At 44.1% G+C, this 17,504-nt stretch overlaps 2 protein-coding genes across 6 annotated transcripts in view; both read left to right on the top strand.

The window, feature by feature from the left end:
- The first annotated feature begins 2,491 nt into the window (after nt 1-2,491).
- Nucleotides 2,492-4,213, top strand: LOC113585881 (doublesex- and mab-3-related transcription factor A1). Its single transcript, XM_027023645.2, has 2 exons — nt 2,492-3,016; nt 3,289-4,213. Exons 1-2 carry the CDS (start codon nt 2,530-2,532, stop codon nt 4,092-4,094), a joined length of 1,293 nt encoding a protein of 430 aa, XP_026879446.2. The 5' UTR covers nt 2,492-2,529; the 3' UTR covers nt 4,095-4,213.
- Nucleotides 4,214-6,305: 2,092 nt separating this feature from the next.
- LOC113585882 (glucosidase 2 subunit beta-like) overlaps nt 6,306-17,504 on the top strand; it is a 91,461-nt gene continuing 80,262 nt past the window's right edge. For 4 of the 5 annotated variants that reach the window (XM_035530072.1, XM_035530074.1, XM_035530075.1 and 1 more), the window contains exons 1-7: nt 6,306-6,591; nt 6,776-6,892; nt 7,885-7,980; nt 8,610-8,667; nt 11,526-11,643; nt 13,576-13,705; nt 15,250-15,336. In XM_035530072.1, the coding sequence (XP_035385965.1) occupies nt 6,495-6,591; nt 6,776-6,892; nt 7,885-7,980; nt 8,610-8,667; nt 11,526-11,643; nt 13,576-13,705; nt 15,250-15,336 (703 nt within the window). In that variant the 5' untranslated portion in view covers nt 6,306-6,494. The remainder of the gene's footprint in view (nt 6,592-6,775; nt 6,893-7,884; nt 7,981-8,609; nt 8,668-11,525; nt 11,644-13,575; nt 13,706-15,249; nt 15,337-17,504) is intronic. The other variant, XM_035530073.1, reaches the window with a different exon arrangement.

Raw genomic sequence — 17,504 nt, forward strand, 5'->3', positions numbered from 1 at the left:
AGCTGTATACAGATCTGTGCAGTCTGCCCACATCTTCCACTTATCCAATTACAGTGAGATCTACAGCATAGCAAACACCTTCCAGTGTGACCTGCTCTCCACTGACACACTCACACCGTGCCAGAGCGAAGATGTATTTCGCACTGCACATTCATACGTGTGCGCCGCAAAAGAGCGAACATCTGAAGATTGTTTCAACAGCTGTGAAAATCGCACCAAACTTCCTCATCTATGACTTAGAGCAATTAGATTAGAACGCTATGCTCAGTTTCAAAGGCTTCATTTTAGAGCCGGTTTCAGATTGTAGAACACGGCACTATAGGATCCCTTGGCACTCTCCCTTGGCATGGTAGGATTGCTACATTTACAAAAAAATGAAACATACTCCTGACACCTTTTGTGCCCATATATTAATGGGCGTGTAGAAATGCAGCTAGGAACACAGTTATGTTTGCGTGTGATCATTTAGCACTGCTTCTAATCCAGAGATTTACCAGACATGCATATATGTCTTTATATGTTTCTAAAGGTACATACAAAAAGATGCTTTTTCCCTTCCTGATAAGCAATGTAAATAACATAAGGTGTAACACATGCTTGTTAAGGAGCAGTAATAGGCTTGTAATTGCAATAATTGTGACAAGCACATACAATCAGCATTATTTTCTCTGAGAAACTGCAGCATTATGAAATCATTTGTGCTCCAGACATACACTGCCAGGATTTCCAAATGTGTGCATGATGAAAAGGTTTAAACAAGCATCATCTATGCTGAAGTCTCCCATATATATACATGCATGATGTTGGTAATCTTGGTGATCTGAACACATACTCATGCACACATACACACACACACACTCACACACACACACACACACACACACACACACGCACGCACACACATGCACAGGAATTGTCTGTCATGGTGGTGCATGGTGTGCAATTAAACAAAAGGTGTCCAGATAGCAGGCAAAGTCCTCCATGACAAGAAGCAGGTGGGAGAACCTTCCCCTGGTGGAGGATAAACAGATAACGCTTTCTTCCTCTCTGCATCACCGCGATCACTTATAAATGCTCTCACACACACACACGCACACACACACACACGCACGCACATGGACACACGCGCATGCACGCACAGGCACACATAAGCATGCACGCACACACACATGCACGCACGCACGCACGCACACACACACACACACACACACACACACACACACAAGCATGGTTATTGCAAAAAACCCGTGCAGATAGCTGCATGTCGGGATGATCTCAACAGAAAAATCGGCATGGATTTGCAGACTGATAACTGCCCTTCCATCTCACTGGCCTCCTCTGCTGGATGGGAAAGTCACTCTTCTGTGCTTTGGCATTGTCGCTAAATGCTAAATGCTAAATGCTATTCCAGAAAATATGAATTTCCTCTTTGAAAAATATTTCAGAATTGAAGATGGAAAGACAATTCTTTCTTAAGAGCTTTCTGACGATTTTCTCTTTCTCTTAAGAATTTTTCCATTTTCCCCATGACATTAAACCTTTTTTTCCACATTCTTTTCCTTACAGTTCAGACTTTTTTTCAATTTGTTGCTAGTTAAATTGTTCAAAACAATTAACAATTTCTGTTAAGAAAATAATTATAATGATGAAAAAGTCGATTTGTTTCTTTAATCTCTGCCAGTGAAAAATTCAGTTTGTCTCTGTTTTTTTTTTCTTTTCTTGTGGGTTTTTGTTTGTATCTAATGAAACCAGTGACTAACTGTATGCACTTAGCATTCGTTGCAGGCCTGTGATGCTGCTAAAGAGCGTGTCTTCGAATCTTCGGCCGGTGAGAGCGAGCAGGTTGCAGAGCGACACCCGACGTGACTGGAATTGTTCGGAACGACGGGAAACGCGATCGGCGGCCGTTCTGGTAGAGAGAAAAAACAACAATAGAAGACCAGATGGATTCATTATGTTGTTACTGGGGAAACAAAACAGCAGATTTAAAGGCGGCAATTAGTGCGGCTGATTTAATTGTACAGGGCGATAATGCGTTCGCACGCACAAACGCGCGTGCAGGCGCGCACCGGAAGAACCGAGATAAGCACGGGTTTTGAAATAAGTCACACTTCTGGCAAAGCGTTACACATTAGTCAACTGTAAAACAAATACAAATGTGCCAGTTAAATTCACATAGACGGATATAGTTTTCCATATTGTATTCTAAAACATTTACACTTTAATATATCTGAACTGCATGGGAGTTTTACTGCATAAGAAAAAGCATCATTTGACCAAAAAAAGTTGGTCTCATTTGACCAACAAAAGTTATCTACATTCCAGTTTATGCAGTCTTGTAATGTTTGAGAGTGCATAGTTATCTTCGAGCTCCGAGACCAAAGGAGGCGTGTCTAGGTGTACCGTTTCAGAAGCGCCTGCGATTTAAAACCACGACGCCCGACAGCATCGGCCGCAAACAGATTTGATTTGAGGAAACTGTTCATTCCCCCGTACTTGAAGTTTCTGCAGTGTCGCAGCCGAACAGCCATGGATGGAGGGGGCAGACCCCTGGCCCTGTCCGCGCACACGTCGTCTCCTCTTTCCGTCGGAGGGCTGCAGTTGCCGACCTCTTTTCTGCACACGCCGCCACTTTTCCTCCGCGCCGCGTGCGCGCCGAGCCTGGACAGGAGCTACCCGCGCACGCCCAAATGCGCCCGCTGCAGAAATCACGGGGTCGTTTCTGCCCTGAAGGGTCACAAGCGCTTCTGCCGCTGGAGGGACTGCGTTTGCGCCAAGTGCACGTTGATCGCCGAGCGACAGAGAGTCATGGCTGCGCAAGTCGCTCTGCGGAGGCAACAGGCGCAAGAGGAGAGCGAGGCCCGGGAGCTGCAGCTCCTGTACCCGGGGAGAGGAGGTGCCACGGACAGCGACATCGGCGCTTCCAGACCGACACTGGCACCTGACGTACCGAGGATTACGAATACGTCCGAGCGTTCGACTTTTGATTCCTTTGGGTCCGATGACATTAAAAATGGTAAGTTTTTGTTTTAATTTTTCTAAACCACACTGAAAAAGGATTTTTTTTTTCTGGATTTACTCATTTGCATTTTTGATATTGGTATATGAATCGTTCACTTTAACAGTGCAATGACATTGTTTCAACAACGCTTAAGTTCAAACAATGGGCCCAAATACACGGGGCAGGTGTGATTTGGTCTCGTATATTCAATAGTACCTCAATCATTTTATCATTCCTATTCTATTGTATTCTATTCTAATCTAATTACCGATAATTGTTTCCTGCAGGGGACCATCTAGACAAATACATTTTAAACGGGTTCATGATGGCCTGCCCCTCGCTCCATATGAAATCTCCCGAAGGCAACGGTGACACAAGCCTGATCTTAGAGAACGGTCTCGGGGAGTCCGCCAAAACAAGCGGCACTCGGTCTCCCAGCTTCGACCAGCTGTCAGATCGCACTTCAAGCCCACGGTCTCTGTCCTCTCCGGATCTGGAGTCGGGCAGCGAGTCGGAGAAGCCTAAAGACTCGCCCCGAGTGCTCGCCACGGCCGCTGAATCTAGCAGAGAGCGGGACCCGGTCGAGGTCCTTTTGAAAATCTTCCCTCATCTCAAACACGACGCTCTTGAATCAGCGCTGAGAACGTGTGCGGGGGACATTGTGAAAGCCATCGAAATCCTTCTCACGTCCAGAGAGGAACGCTGCGCCAGCGAAGCCTCGCCGTTAACCGACAGCCCGCAAGCACTGCGCTCTTCCGTTGGCCTGGTTACCGGTACGCCTTTGGGAACGCTCGGCTCCAAGTCTGCCTTTTCTCCTCTACAGACCACAAGCCCAAAACCTTTTGGAAGCGACGCCTTTCTGGATTTGAATCCTCGTTTTGGAATCAATCCATTTCGCTTAGCTTATTCTACATCCGGAGGCGCCTTACCGAGTTTCATCGCTCCCTACCTGACCTCTGGATTACCCCCCACCTTTCCGATACGAGCCCCTGTAGATTACCGGTTTCCCGGGCTGATTCGTGACCTCGCCTACCAGGGCAGAGACAGTTTCGCCAGCGCGAACGCCTACTCGGGTCTCAGCCAAGAGAAGTAGTTAACGATTGTTCCTGTTTTTCATGTCGACGAGGTGAAGATTTAGGCCTTTATGTATTTAGGCTATACATATTTTAAAGAAACGAAAAATAAGATGCATTGATATTTTTGTAATTCAGCAACATTACAATATTTTTGTATTATGGTTTTGCTTTTTTTTTTTTTTTAAGCAGTTTAGTTTTGAGCAGCCTATTCTATATATTTTCACATTTAATAAATAAATCATCCACTTGGAAAAAACAGTCAAGGAGACTGGTGTATTGATTTAATCTCCTACTTCCAAAGAACCTTGGATTTGTTTATAAACGTTTACTTATTTATCTAGCCTACTTAATTATTAAAAGTTCATAATTTGAACATTGTCTTTGAATGGTACAGTCACTAGTATTGAATAAGGTAAGTTATAAAAGGGTGTGGGTTGAAAATGCAGTGCAGCGGTGTGACCAAAGTGCGGCCCAGCTGTTTGATGGAATTCACAGCCAAACCCAGAAAGTCTCTCTCTGGGTTCAAAATGCCGTAGGGGATGGGAATGCTGAGATGGCATGGCCTGGATCAAGCCTCCTGTTCTTCACCTCATCCTTTATTTTTTAAAAAGTTGATTCCCATTTAGAGCTTCAAAGCATGGTCCTACAGATAATTCTGGTATTGAGAAACATAACACTCTTTTCTTCTTTCACACGGTGCTTAGAAAGACTCATCTGACTGCTTAAGTCTTCAAAACCATAATAAAGCTCCTTTCTGAAACTGAAGGATTATCTAGGTGTTCTGCAGAAAAACAAAATATTTTCGATCAGGATTCATTCAGGTTTTGCTTACGTTAAAAGTGTGGTATATAGTAGTGGAGCTGCATGCATCGTTCCAAAAGAATTTTTGTGATCTGCGGGCATGCATGGATGTTGTAAATAATGACACAAATACCCAGTTCATCATTGTGGAAAAGCAGATGTGTTGGGGTTTTTGAAAGCGTAAATGACTACACTGGACTGTACATAAATGCTGTTAGAACCTGAACATGTTTACCGAGAGTACTTTCAATGACGTTGAATAAAAGAATAACCATATAAGTAAACATACCACAAACATTCTAATTATTTAAGTATTCTGGGTATAAAGGCATCACAATTAGATGCAAAATTGTAGCAAGACATGATTGCTCATGCTTTCAAAACAGGCCTACACAGCCTGGGAGAACACTTAGAGAAAATAATATGTCATTTTAAAATTTGTTTCTTCCACTGGGAGATCTTTTGCAGATTGCTTTCAAAAATTATTTATACACACCCACTTGGCAAAATCAAATTATTATGTTCTGTTTGGGAACTTAAAAGTTCAAAGCTTTTAACAGTTGGTGAAACATTTTTTGGGGGGCTTTGATGATCACAAAGTCTTCTGAATAGACTCACTGTTCATCTTTGAGAAACTGTGAGAAACCAAAATGTATCGACTCTCTGAAATGTTATCAAGCCTGTGTGAAGTTTTGTCTACTCACAGGTTTGAACAAACTACCAAAGGTTCCCCTACTAATCAGATCATTATGTCAACACAGAGAGAGAGAGAGAGAGAGAGAGAGAGAGAGAGAGAGAGAGATATTCTAACAAGGCCATTTACATGCAATAATTTTGTCTGGATATCCCCTTTATTTATTCACTTTATTTATGATACTGTCATCAAAATATGAGTTTGAGTGGTGAAAGCATTAAGACAATTAGTCAGAGACTAATATTCACCACAGACGCCTGGCTGACAGCATAATCTAGCTCAGTGTGATTTTGATTCTCTTCACATTAAGTGTAGCTTTGGCCTACATTACTGCCAGTGGATGTGCACCTTTGGAAAACTATAAGTTAGGACTGCATGCTTCTTCAGACCAACAGAGAAAAATGATTATTAACACAGCTCTTTATGCCCATATATTATTTAGTTCCTTCAGTGTGACTGAGTACTGCAGCTGTAGCTGTATGTGCTTTTCGCACATCTTTCATCTACACTAAACTGTATACATATGAAGGAATTTAGATATCAAGAAGCCAGGAGACTAAGCAGAATTTAGCGCAAGAGACAGCATGTCCGCTTTGGTCGCTCCTGCTCAGCCGCGTCTTTAGAGCCTCGGTCAGGTGTACAGGGCCCGCAGACCGAGCTCCGCCCACTTGATACCGACGAATCAAAAGCCGTGTACCAACCACGTCACTTTGTTTAGGGAAGTGTGAAACAAGTAAACACGCTGGAGCAAACGTTTACCTAACTGCTGTTTTCTTGATTTAACGTTCACGGGTCTTATGTAAACGAGCAGCCTAAAATGCGTGTGATGCGTGTTGGCAATGTCGACACGTCATTATATTCCGTATAAATAAAAGCCATAGCTTGTTGCTAATTCAGGCGAATTTTAGTTAAAAATAATCGCATGAACGTCAACATGCAGCATCACATCGTCGTTGCTCTCATTATTTGGTCTGCGGCTTTTGTAGAGTCGAAGAAAATACGAGGAATTTCCATGTCATGTTAGTGCTATTTATTACAAAGTTGTGTCCACTACGGTTATGAATAAACCAACGCGGAGATTGCGGACGTTACTGGCGGCTGTACAGCTCTTACCTTGTTTGAATGATTTTCTTTTCTTCAGACACATGTTAAGACGCTAAACGAATGCCAAGTTTCCCACTGGGTCTCTCTTTGCTTTCACAGATAAACGTTTCTACAGGGAAAGGAAATCCTTTCTTTGCATCGACGGTTCCAAATTAATCCCTTTCGACCGAGTTAACGACGACTACTGTGACTGCGCGGATGGATCGGACGAACCTGGTGGGTCCCATTTATTCAAGTTTGTCTAAATATAGGCCCACACCACAAAGGGGAATTCTACAAAACGCACACTTCAGTTTTTCAGGCAGGTTAGTTAGATAAACGTCCAATATTGGTATCTGTAGAACTAGATTACGATGCAATAAAAAATAAATGTAAAACTCTGATGAAACAACATCCTATGCCGTCCCAATTACCAACCATTTTACGTGTGCTTTCTTTCTGCTGTTCTATTCTTTTCTTCTTTTGTTTTTGTTTTTTGTTTTTTTTATGTGCAGCAGTTAGCAGTGGCAGTAGAGGATAAATAATCATTACCAAGAGAGTAGAGGGTTGGCAAGAATGTTATACACCCTGTAAATTGTGTGTGTGTGGACGAGAGAGAGGGGGGTAGGGGGTGGTATGTTTACTAGAGCAAAGAGGATACAGAGTTGTGTTATTGGACATTTCCGAAGCCTACTGGAATTCAATAGCATCTGACTTTTAAAGGTTGCAGCTGACAAGAAAATCTACTTTTTGCTGAGTTCGGGGGTGCGTGCGTGCGCGTTTATGTTTTCGTGGAAGGCCTCAACTCAGCATGTTCCAGTAGAGGTTATTGACCAGAGTTTAAAGCGCCATAGTATTGCTTCCCCCAGAACTGCAGTCAAGCGTCTAATGAGTGTGAGGGCTTGTTGTCTTGTTGCCGTTTTCTCTGTATTGATTAACTAACACACAGACACACTTACAGAGGTGACAATCTGGTCCTTCGGTCATGTATTTTATATAGCCCTGCCACTGCCGAGTCAGTTCCTGCCGATGTCGGTGTCAATAAAAGCGAACTGCATTAGCCCAACCCAAGCCACCCTGTCTATGGATTTAGCCACGCTTACGCCGGTTATCATTTTTGACTTAATTGTCGATGTGAAGAAATGCTCTGCCGTTTACTCACAGGAGAGTACGTGGGTGGCCTTGTGTGACATCTAGCATGGTGTTTATCTCTTCGACTGCTCCCGCAGGTACTGCCGCCTGTCCTAATGGACGTTTCTACTGCGTGAACCTTGGTTTTCGGCCACACTATGTTCAGTCCTCCCGCGTCAGTGATGGAATCTGTGGTAAGTCCTGCACCAGTAGGACGAATACGGATACCAATTATTTGAGAATTTTCTCACATTTTTCCATCTTAGTGTATTTCCTCTATAGCCGATTCCTGAAAGGAGTGGGGCTCGGCCTCCCGCATCGTAAAGCCTCTTGTGGGGAGTTTCTGTGTGGTGTAAGTAATGCTGAAAGGGGAAGGAATTAAAAGCCATATTTGTCCAAACCCACACGCACGGAGGAAAGCCATTTAGACCCACACGCACGGAGGAAAGCCATTTAGACCCACACGCACGGAGGAAAGCCATTTAGACCCACATGCACGGAGGAAAGCCCTTTAGAGACACAAACCTTTTCTGCCTTTCTCCTTTCTTTGCGCTGATCGGATTTGTGCAGTTTGAAGTGTAACATTATTTTTTTTTACACTTGATTATAACTAAAGCAGCGGATCTCAAACGCAGGTGATGTGCGGAGCTTGAGTGCAACTAGCTTTCATAAACTTATGAACGGCTCAGTCATTTTGCAATGGATTGCGTGAGCCGCGTTACAGCATGTGGAACAGGAGTGCGGAGTTTGACTCCCACCACCACCACCACCACCACTCTGGAGCGGTTTGAGGAAAATAAGCCTGCTCTCTCTGACTCCACAGACTGCTGCGACGGATCCGACGAGTTCAGCGGCCGAATCCAGTGTCTGAACAAATGCAGGTGAGAGGTGGCTAAGAAACCGCTCAATCCCGTTCACCGAAACGCGGACCTGGACGAAAACAGAAGTACTCGTACAACAGCCCGAGCCATTTATTTATTTTACGGTGGAAGTTGTCAAAGGTTTTGCCAGATTTTCAGTCTTTTATGTTCATGCAGTGAGAGTTATTTGTAGCTGTACCTCAGCCCTCCAGGAGGGGTCAGTGTGTGTCTATGGTCAGGAGTTTTTCATGACAGGAGTGTAATGAAATTAGAGCTGTAAATAACTGGAACTGAGCCTACAGAGACATGGAGATACACATGAGTGAAATTTATTGTAGAAATAATAGAAGTAAATAATGTAACACACAAAGGTCGACCATTATTTAAAGTTTTTTATGGAGAGTGCATATATATATATATATATATATATATATATATATATATATATAAAATAATATTCCCCACTTGTCTTTTTTCTGCAAGCTGGGGTCCTCTACCAGAGGTCTGGGAGTTTGAGGATCCTGTGTAGTATCTTAGCTGTTCCCAGGACTGCAGTCTTCTGGACTGAGGTCTTGTTCTCGAGATGTTGTTTCTGGGATCTGTTGGAGCCATTCTCCCAGTTTGGGTGTCACGGCCCCTAGTGCTCCCATCACCACGGGAACCACTGTTGCCTTCACCTTCCACTTCTTCTCTCGGCCCTTGTTATTTCTTGAGCTTTTCATGCTCCTTTGTCCTGATGTTACACTCACTTGGGACTGCAGAATCTATTACTACGGCCCTCTTCTGATGTTTATCCACCGCTACTATGTCCGTTTGATTAGCCATTGCTCTCTTATCTGTCTGTATCAGGAAGTCCCACAGGATCTTAGCCTGGTCATTCTCCACCACCTTCGGGGTTGTATCCCACTTAGACCTCGGAACTTCCAGAACGTTCTCAGCACAGATGTTTCTCCACACTATGCTAGCGACTTGGTTATGGTGTTCCATGTACACTCTGCGTCCCACTGTTATGTGCTGGATTGTCCCAGGGGCATCTTTGCACAGCCTGCTTCTGCGTTTCTGCTTGGCGTGGTACATCCCAGACCGCATTGATCTTCTTCTATTCAGACCTTGTTCCTGAGCTGCCATGATTAGTGCCTCCGTGCTGTCTCGCATTCCAGCCTTTTCCAGCCATTGGTAGGATTTCTCCATATCAGCCACTTCCCTGCGTGGTATGTACCACCGGCAGAGAGTGGGTTTATCCTCCCATGACAGTCCCTCCTCTTCCTCATCCCCATCCTCCTCGGGTTTCTGCTGTCTGAGGTACTCACTAAGCACCATCCTGGTGTACTCCTGCATCTTGGTTGTATCATCCTGGATATTGGCTCTGACGCTCGCTCGCTCTTTAGGGTGAAACCTTCCGCCTATGTAGAACAGCAGTGGTGACTTTATGGTGACTCATGCTATTGGTCTGAAGTTGGCCTCTAGGGTCGTCTTCCACTGCCCCATTGAGTTTGCGATGAGGGCTGTACGAGTCCCGCTGATGTCACGTAGCCTCAGGCATTCCAGGATCCATGTGTGGGGCATGGAATCATAGGCTTTCTTGTAGTCACTCCAGGAAGTGCACAGGTTTGTCTGTCTGGTGTTACAGAGTGTTTTATCCATGAGTAGCTGGTGCTTGGCTCCTCTGGTGTTTTCGCCAATGCCTTTCTGTGCTCCACTCATGCCTTGTGCCTACATATCTTAGCATCACTGCTGCCTACCCGGAGCTTCCGTGTTGTGCAGAGGCAGGTTATCGACTGGTAGTTCAGGATCAGGACTATCCGGCCTTCAGTTAACCATTCAGGGTGGGTTCCAGCTGGTACTTTTGTGCTGCCAGGCAATCACAGAGTGCACTCAGCTTTTTCAGCCAGTAGGCATAGACCATGGCAGGATCTGAGCTGTCTAGTTCTTCATGCTGGAGACCCTTTCTTGGATATCTGCTAGTGTGATTGCTACTGGAGCCTGTTCAGAGAGATTGCTGCGGTCAGCTCTCAGATTCTCTAACCACTGGGCATTGTTGTTGTGTGATGCCTCCTTCCCCCTTATGCCTTTCCAGTGTTGATTAGTCTCCAGCTATAGTGGGCCTGTTCTTAAGCTGTTACTCTGCCACTGACAGTACGCTTTGGATGGCTCATGGGAGAACATCCTGTTTACTCTCCTGGCTTCTACTTCTCTTGTGTATCCCTTCAGGTGGGCAGCCGGAGCTGTTGGTCTTTCCTTGGCGGTCTCCAAGGCCTCAGGTTTGGACAGCTTGTTGTACTTCTGCGGCACCTTCATCACGCCTTTCTGCATTTCTGATAGCCGGCTGACTTCTCTCCGTTTGGCCTTTATCTTGGCTTCCAGCTTCCTTCTCTATGGAGGATACTGCTGCTTTATGGTTAATACGTTTAAACATTTTAACTTTTTATATATAAACTAGTTCCTTTTACTACTAATTCAGCTGATGAAGGACACGTGACAAAGGACCTCTGCCCAAAATGTCCTGTTTACTTCAACAGGACTGTCTGAAACATCCTGTTTGTGTACTTCACTACACTTTGAATATCTATCCCAGCGTGTGTGTATGCGCGTGTGCATGCACGTGTGTTGTGTGTGTGTGTGTGTGTGTGTGTGTGTGTGTGTGTGTGTGTGTGTGTGTGTGTGTGTGTGTGTGTGTGTGTGTGTGTGTGTGTGTGTGTGTGTGTGTGTGTGTGTGTGTGTGTGTGTGTGTTTAAGTATATGTGTGTAAATAGGATTCAGAACTACAATGAACTGTGTTCAGAAATCTAGAGGTAGTAAAGGTCGCAGTATAGTGTGTAAGGTTTCTAGACAGACAGGCCGCTTCAGACAGAGGTCGTCCATCTGACTTTTCTCTGCAGGATTCTGGGACAGCATGAGAGGCAGGAGCTGGAGGAGAGGATGAAGACCTTGAATGAGGGCTGGCTCCTCAAACGGCAGCTCATAGAGGAGGGTGCCCTCGTCTGGCAGGAGAAACAGGTGACCTCTGACCACCGTGCCTTCTAACCACTAATGAAATTAGCATAGGTGTTGACCTGCGATCTCTACAGTCATGCACATGACTAACAGGTTACTGAAGAACGAATGAATAACGTTTAGCTGCTACTTGTCAGTTTTGAAATGCACCGGTCACGTTTAACAGTGTTTGTGTTTGGCATTAAAGTTTTGTACATGTAAGTAAAGTAAGAAAGAACTCAAAAGGTTTTTGAGGACACGCATGTGCACGCGCGCGCACGCACACGCACACACACACACACACACACACACACACACACACACACCTGTTAGCATTGCCCAAGCGCTCCAGTGGCTTGCCCTGCTGTTGCCACACTCTCTTGTGCTTCAGTATGATTGACGGATTCAGTCTGAGAGGAGGAACAACCTTTGACCCCACCCACTGTTCTAGAAGTGTCTTTTAGGGGAGAACAACTCTCAGACTGGGTATTGTTCTCTAGAGTGCTTTCGGACTCTAGAATATTCTGTTTCTGGGTTATTGAAGTTGCCAGGATTATCAGAGCTTCCCGGCTGTGTGGGCTTAGCAGAATGTTAGCTGCAAATGCAAATTAGCTGCAAAAACCCCATAAATATTTAACTTGAATAAAATAAATCTCTTTTGTTTCTTATCGAAGGTTTGCTGTCCAGTAAAAAGGCTTGTTTGAAATATCAGTGTTGAATTAGTGGTTTGGTTGGTTAAAATTTGTGTTTATGCCAATGGATTTGACAACACTAATAAACAAAAAAACGGGTTTTAATTCAATAAATGAAATGTTCATGCAAGAGTTAAATATATCAGTACAATATTTTGGAAATGAAATCATGATACAGTGACATATCACTGTATCTTCACAACTCCAATTCTTAGTGTTTGTTGTGACATCTGAAGTGCTCACTAAGGAGAGTTTTGTTTATTTAGTTATTTATTTATTTTTGGCAGTAAACCACCTATTTGAGACATGCTGTGATCGAGTCATAGACCCTGTTGTGCATCTGGTTGATTCTAACAATTAAACTGTTACGTCCATCTGAAAGGCAACTGATATTTTTGTGTTGCGAATGAGGTTACTAATTGTTTATTTCATTGCAAATCCTTCTGTCAAAGAAAACAGAAAGAGAGTGAGAAAGAAGGGGGGGAAAGAGGTCAAGAACAAAAGATCAGAGAGAGAGAGAGAGAGAGAGAGAGAGAGAGAGAGAGACAGAGAGAGACCGACCTGACTATCTGAAAATGAGTCTTATAAATCTCTTTAGCAGGCTGGTTCATGGAAGAGCTGGTCGCTTTTTTGCTTCTGCCCCAGAATGCTAGTCATGCTTAGCCAATCCCTTACCGATAGAATTCATCATTGCATTATGGGTAAATTCTCCCTGGGAAATTGGAAAGCAATGCGGTGTACCCACACACACACACACACACATGCACACACAGAGATTGGCTCCTTTTCAATAACTGTGCAAGTAGATGGGGAATATAGACCATAGCTCTCTGTAGTTGTTTGTCATTGCAGCTATATGGTTTGATGGAAGCGATTTATAATGGAAAATCAGATCCTCGGTCACACAAAAAACCCAAACCTGCCTGGTTCACGTGAGCCCTGACATTTATGCATTCCTGCCACCATTTCCTCAGCAGATAACCTATTTATATTCCCCATGTTTGTGGGAGTCTGATGGTTATGACATTAATATCTAGATGCACTTGGTGGTATGTTTCTGGTCATGGGTGTTGGGACTACATTTGTTAACTCTGTTCCATTTCTTTGTGAACACCTTGTTCCACTTGTGTTTTTGAAAGTCCTTCAAAGATAATCAAGACACACAAGTGTTGTAGTTTGCATAGGGACATTGTAACGGTGTGTGTGTGTGTGTGTGTGTGTGTGTGTGTGTGTGTGTGTGTGATTTTGTTTTTATCCCCTCCAGGCACAACTTGGGCACCTACAGAAGGTGGCTGAGGACCTCAGGGTGAAAGTGGAGGTCAGCAGGAAGAGGAAGTTGAATGCAGAGGCTGCAAAAAGCCGCCTGGAGGAGACAGTACAGCTAAATTATAACCGTAAGGATAAAACAAACACACCGCACACTACACACACTGCGCACACACATGGCTGTGCAGGGGTACAGTCAAACAAATACTGTATCATTGTCAGGTTACTACCTTAACAATCTTGGTCATCTTGCATCCTGTGTCTAGTCAAATGTATAGCATCTAGGAGTGATCTTTGTGAGGACCTCGAGTTTGGTACGTCCATCTCCACTGTGATCAAAAGCAGCCTGTTCTCACCTCATTCTTGTCTGTCAGTGACCTGTAAAAGGCGAATCATGCATTCGTCTCATCTGGTTTGGACTACTGTGACTCATTACTTCTTGGGGTTGGCCAGTCTTTTTTTATCGCGCAGCTATGGTTAGTCCAAAATGCTGTAGCACTTCTACTGTAGCCCTGATCCCACACTGGTTTCCACTTCGATTCAGAATTCAGCTCAGAGTTTGGATTTTAAACCACAATATGTGCTCTCTCCCACACATGTATCTGATTTGTTTCAGTGGTATACTCCATCAAGAGCCTTGAGATCTTCTGATCAGCTTCTTCTGATGGCTACCCAGTCAAAAATAAAGCTAAAGCGTAATGGAGCTGTCTGAGTAGCGGTCCCCATCTTTGGAGCGGTCTGTCTTCTCAGGCCAGACTGACTCCTTCCATACTGTCCTAAAGTCAAAACTTTAACGTATTTGTATTTTCTGTTTCTTGAAAATAGCCAGTGTTATGTGGTATGAGTGTTTATATAATCATATGAATCTTTTACCTTTTCTCATTTTGCCACTTTGGTTCATTTCCTGTTGTCTTAAATGTGCTCTAGAAATGTATTATTACTAACTTACTAGGTACTTACAAAATGCACTGTATATGTGTAGACATTTGCCAATAACAGTTACACAAATGGCCAACTATAGTAGTGTTGTCAAGCAATTAAAAATGAAGCAAGTTATTCATAGTTATTTTTATGTAATCATACATAGACATTTAATCATAGGATATTTTAATTAAGATGTGTAAAAGCAAGAATATCAAACACCATTGAACTGGATAATCAAAGGTACTGCACTTATTTCATGATTCCATCTGAACAGTGGAGCCTAAAGTTTTCTTACAAAAGCTGTCTGAAAATCAGGCCTTATAGTATGTAAAACTTTGGATATTGTTTGGATTTTTGAAAACATTTGAAGAAAATGTAGAAGTATGGGACAGATAATGTTTTTTGTTTAGCTTTGGTGTCATTCATTTGTTGTGGGGTCAGTTGGTTGTGGAGTTTGTGGTGTTGGTTGTGACGTGGGTGGTGTTTGTGGCATTGGTGTTGGTGGTAGTTGTGGTGGTTGTGGAGTTTGTGGCGTTGATGGTTGTGGTGTTTGCTGCATGGTGCCGCCTTATGTCAGAGCTCTGTTTCACTGTCACACGAATCTGGTTGTGTTTTGGTCAAAATGGGAAATAACTGAATGGGCGATTCTGCACCATTGACCCGAAAAAGCTTTTGGTGGTTGTTTATTTCATTAGCAGGCACTGTGGTCAAAGATCATTGATGACAGCTCACCTGTTTCTCCTGCCAGACGAGGGCACCCTCCTCTATGAGCTGCTGTTTGAGGAGCAACCCCTCATTCAAGGTCTTCTGCAACATTTTGAAGTGAAGGAGCGAGGTATGAGTGAGGGATGGGAAAAAATCAACATAAGTAAACACAGGAGCGAACTGAGGTCAAAAAATGGAACACCAACAAATAGCATAAAGGTAAAAACGAAGGAGAGTCTTAATGGTCTTAAATTTGCGGACTTGTGAGATGAGTTCTCGTAGAGGACAAGGTCAGTGTGATGGTCCTGTTGTCTTAAATAAGAAGGAAGGGATAAGGTGCAGATGTATGTGGTAATTAATGAATAAGTGTGAACGTGGAAGTGGTTGTGTGTCGTGATTTTAAGAGGTACTGGTGATTAACAGGCTGGAGGGGGCTGATTGGCTGGAGAAAGGTGTATGTGGGTGGGAGGGTGACCTCTTCATTCTCTCCTATTGATAGTGGTTTACTTTATTTGGTCTGAGCAGATCTCATAGCGGAGTGCATGCATTAAAAAAAAAAAATTGAATGTCTTAAGCATTTCAGTTGACGTGCGTGCTATACTTGAACATCTGTGCCTTTTTAAGATTTAAATGGCCTTCAGAAATTCCTGAACCAGAACCTGTATTCCAGTCCTCACCAGTCCCTACCAGTCCTGGGTGCAATTGGAGTAATTCCACTGTGGAGCAGATTGATCAGCTGGGAGGGGGAATTTGATGCCCTCTGTCACTTTTGACACTGCAGCAATGGGGCAGAGGGTGTGACACAGGTGTTTGTTCTGTTTTAGTGCTGTGTTTGTTGTGACTATACTGGGGCAGAGGGTGTGACACAGGTGTTTGTTCTGTTTTAGTGCTGTGTTTGTTGTGACTATACTGAGGCAGAGGGTGTGACACAGGTGTTTGTTCTGTTTTAGTGCTGTGTTTGTTGTGACTATACTGAGGCAGAGGGTGTGACACAGGTGTTTGTTCTGTTTTAGTGCTGTGTTTGTTGTGACTATACTGGGGCAGAGGGTGTGACACAGGTGTTTGTTCTGTTTTAGTGCTGTGTTTGTTGTGACTATACTGAGGCAGAGGGTGTGACACAGGTGTTTGTTCTGTTTTAGTGCTGTGTTTGTTGTGACTATACTGAGGCAGAGGGTGTGACACAGGTGTTTGTTCTGTTTTAGTGCTGTGTTTGTTGTGACTATACTGAGGCAGAGGGTGTGACACAGGTGTTTGTTCTGTTTTAGTGCTGTGTTTGTTGTGATTTACACTGGGGCGGAGGGTGTGATGCAATCGTTTATTGCTGTGTTTGGTGCTCTCTGCATTCGCTAGGATGGTCTTGGTATTTTGTGGTGTTTGTGATCATTAACGAGGTGTTGATGACTTGTGGTCATGCTAGCTTCTGCTTGTTGTGAACTGCCATTGCATTTTTGGTCCTTTTTTGGGGGGGTCTTTTTTAGGTGCCCGTTGTTTGCAGTACCAACCTACCGCCACATGTAAATGTAAACACATTAGCACCTTACACTCCAAGGACGTGTTGGTGGGTCCAGGCTCGGAACCAGACTTGGCTTACTTTGCATATTAGTTTCAGTGTAATTACTGATTAATTCCCAGTTGGTACTGAATAACACGCCTTAACGTTAGTTGCCTTAACTGACTAAATAGATATACACACACACACACACACACAAGGTCACTGCCCTGCTGTTCTTCCCGACTAATTGTGTGTGGTTCTCTATGAAATGTCCCACACTCTTGGTCCAGCCGACACCGCTGAAATCTAGCTCCCGGGCCTTACGCATGTTAAGGCAGGTAATACAAACCACGTCCAGCAGCGCTGGTCCCGATGACAGGAGAGCTGGATCACGTGGATGCGGACGCAAACGCTGAGAAGAGCGAGATTTACTGAAGCCACAATCGCGATCAGTAGAACGGTCCAGGGCGAAAGAGCCAACGCGAAGGGTACCGGTAAACAAAACACAAAAACGCACAAGTACGGGACTAGACAACGTGGAACACAAACCACACGAAAAGAGGCCAAGTGCATACGGGCAGAGAAAACACGACAGGGCTTAGTACAAACATGGGCTGGCACATCCAAACCACAGGGTTTATAGAACAAGACTAATGAGAGACAAACAAGGCACAGGTGAGACTAATGAAAGGTGAGGGATCCCAAAGGAGGGGCAGAACATCAGCAAGGAAGCAGAGGCAAACAAAGATGCGAGACAGGGTCACCATGGAGACCCGGTGCTCGGAGGGGCCGGCCGTGACCGGTCA

Source organism: Electrophorus electricus, chromosome 9 (genome assembly GCF_013358815.1).
Source record: "Electrophorus electricus isolate fEleEle1 chromosome 9, fEleEle1.pri, whole genome shotgun sequence".
NCBI classification, from domain to species: domain Eukaryota; kingdom Metazoa; phylum Chordata; class Actinopteri; order Gymnotiformes; family Gymnotidae; genus Electrophorus; species Electrophorus electricus.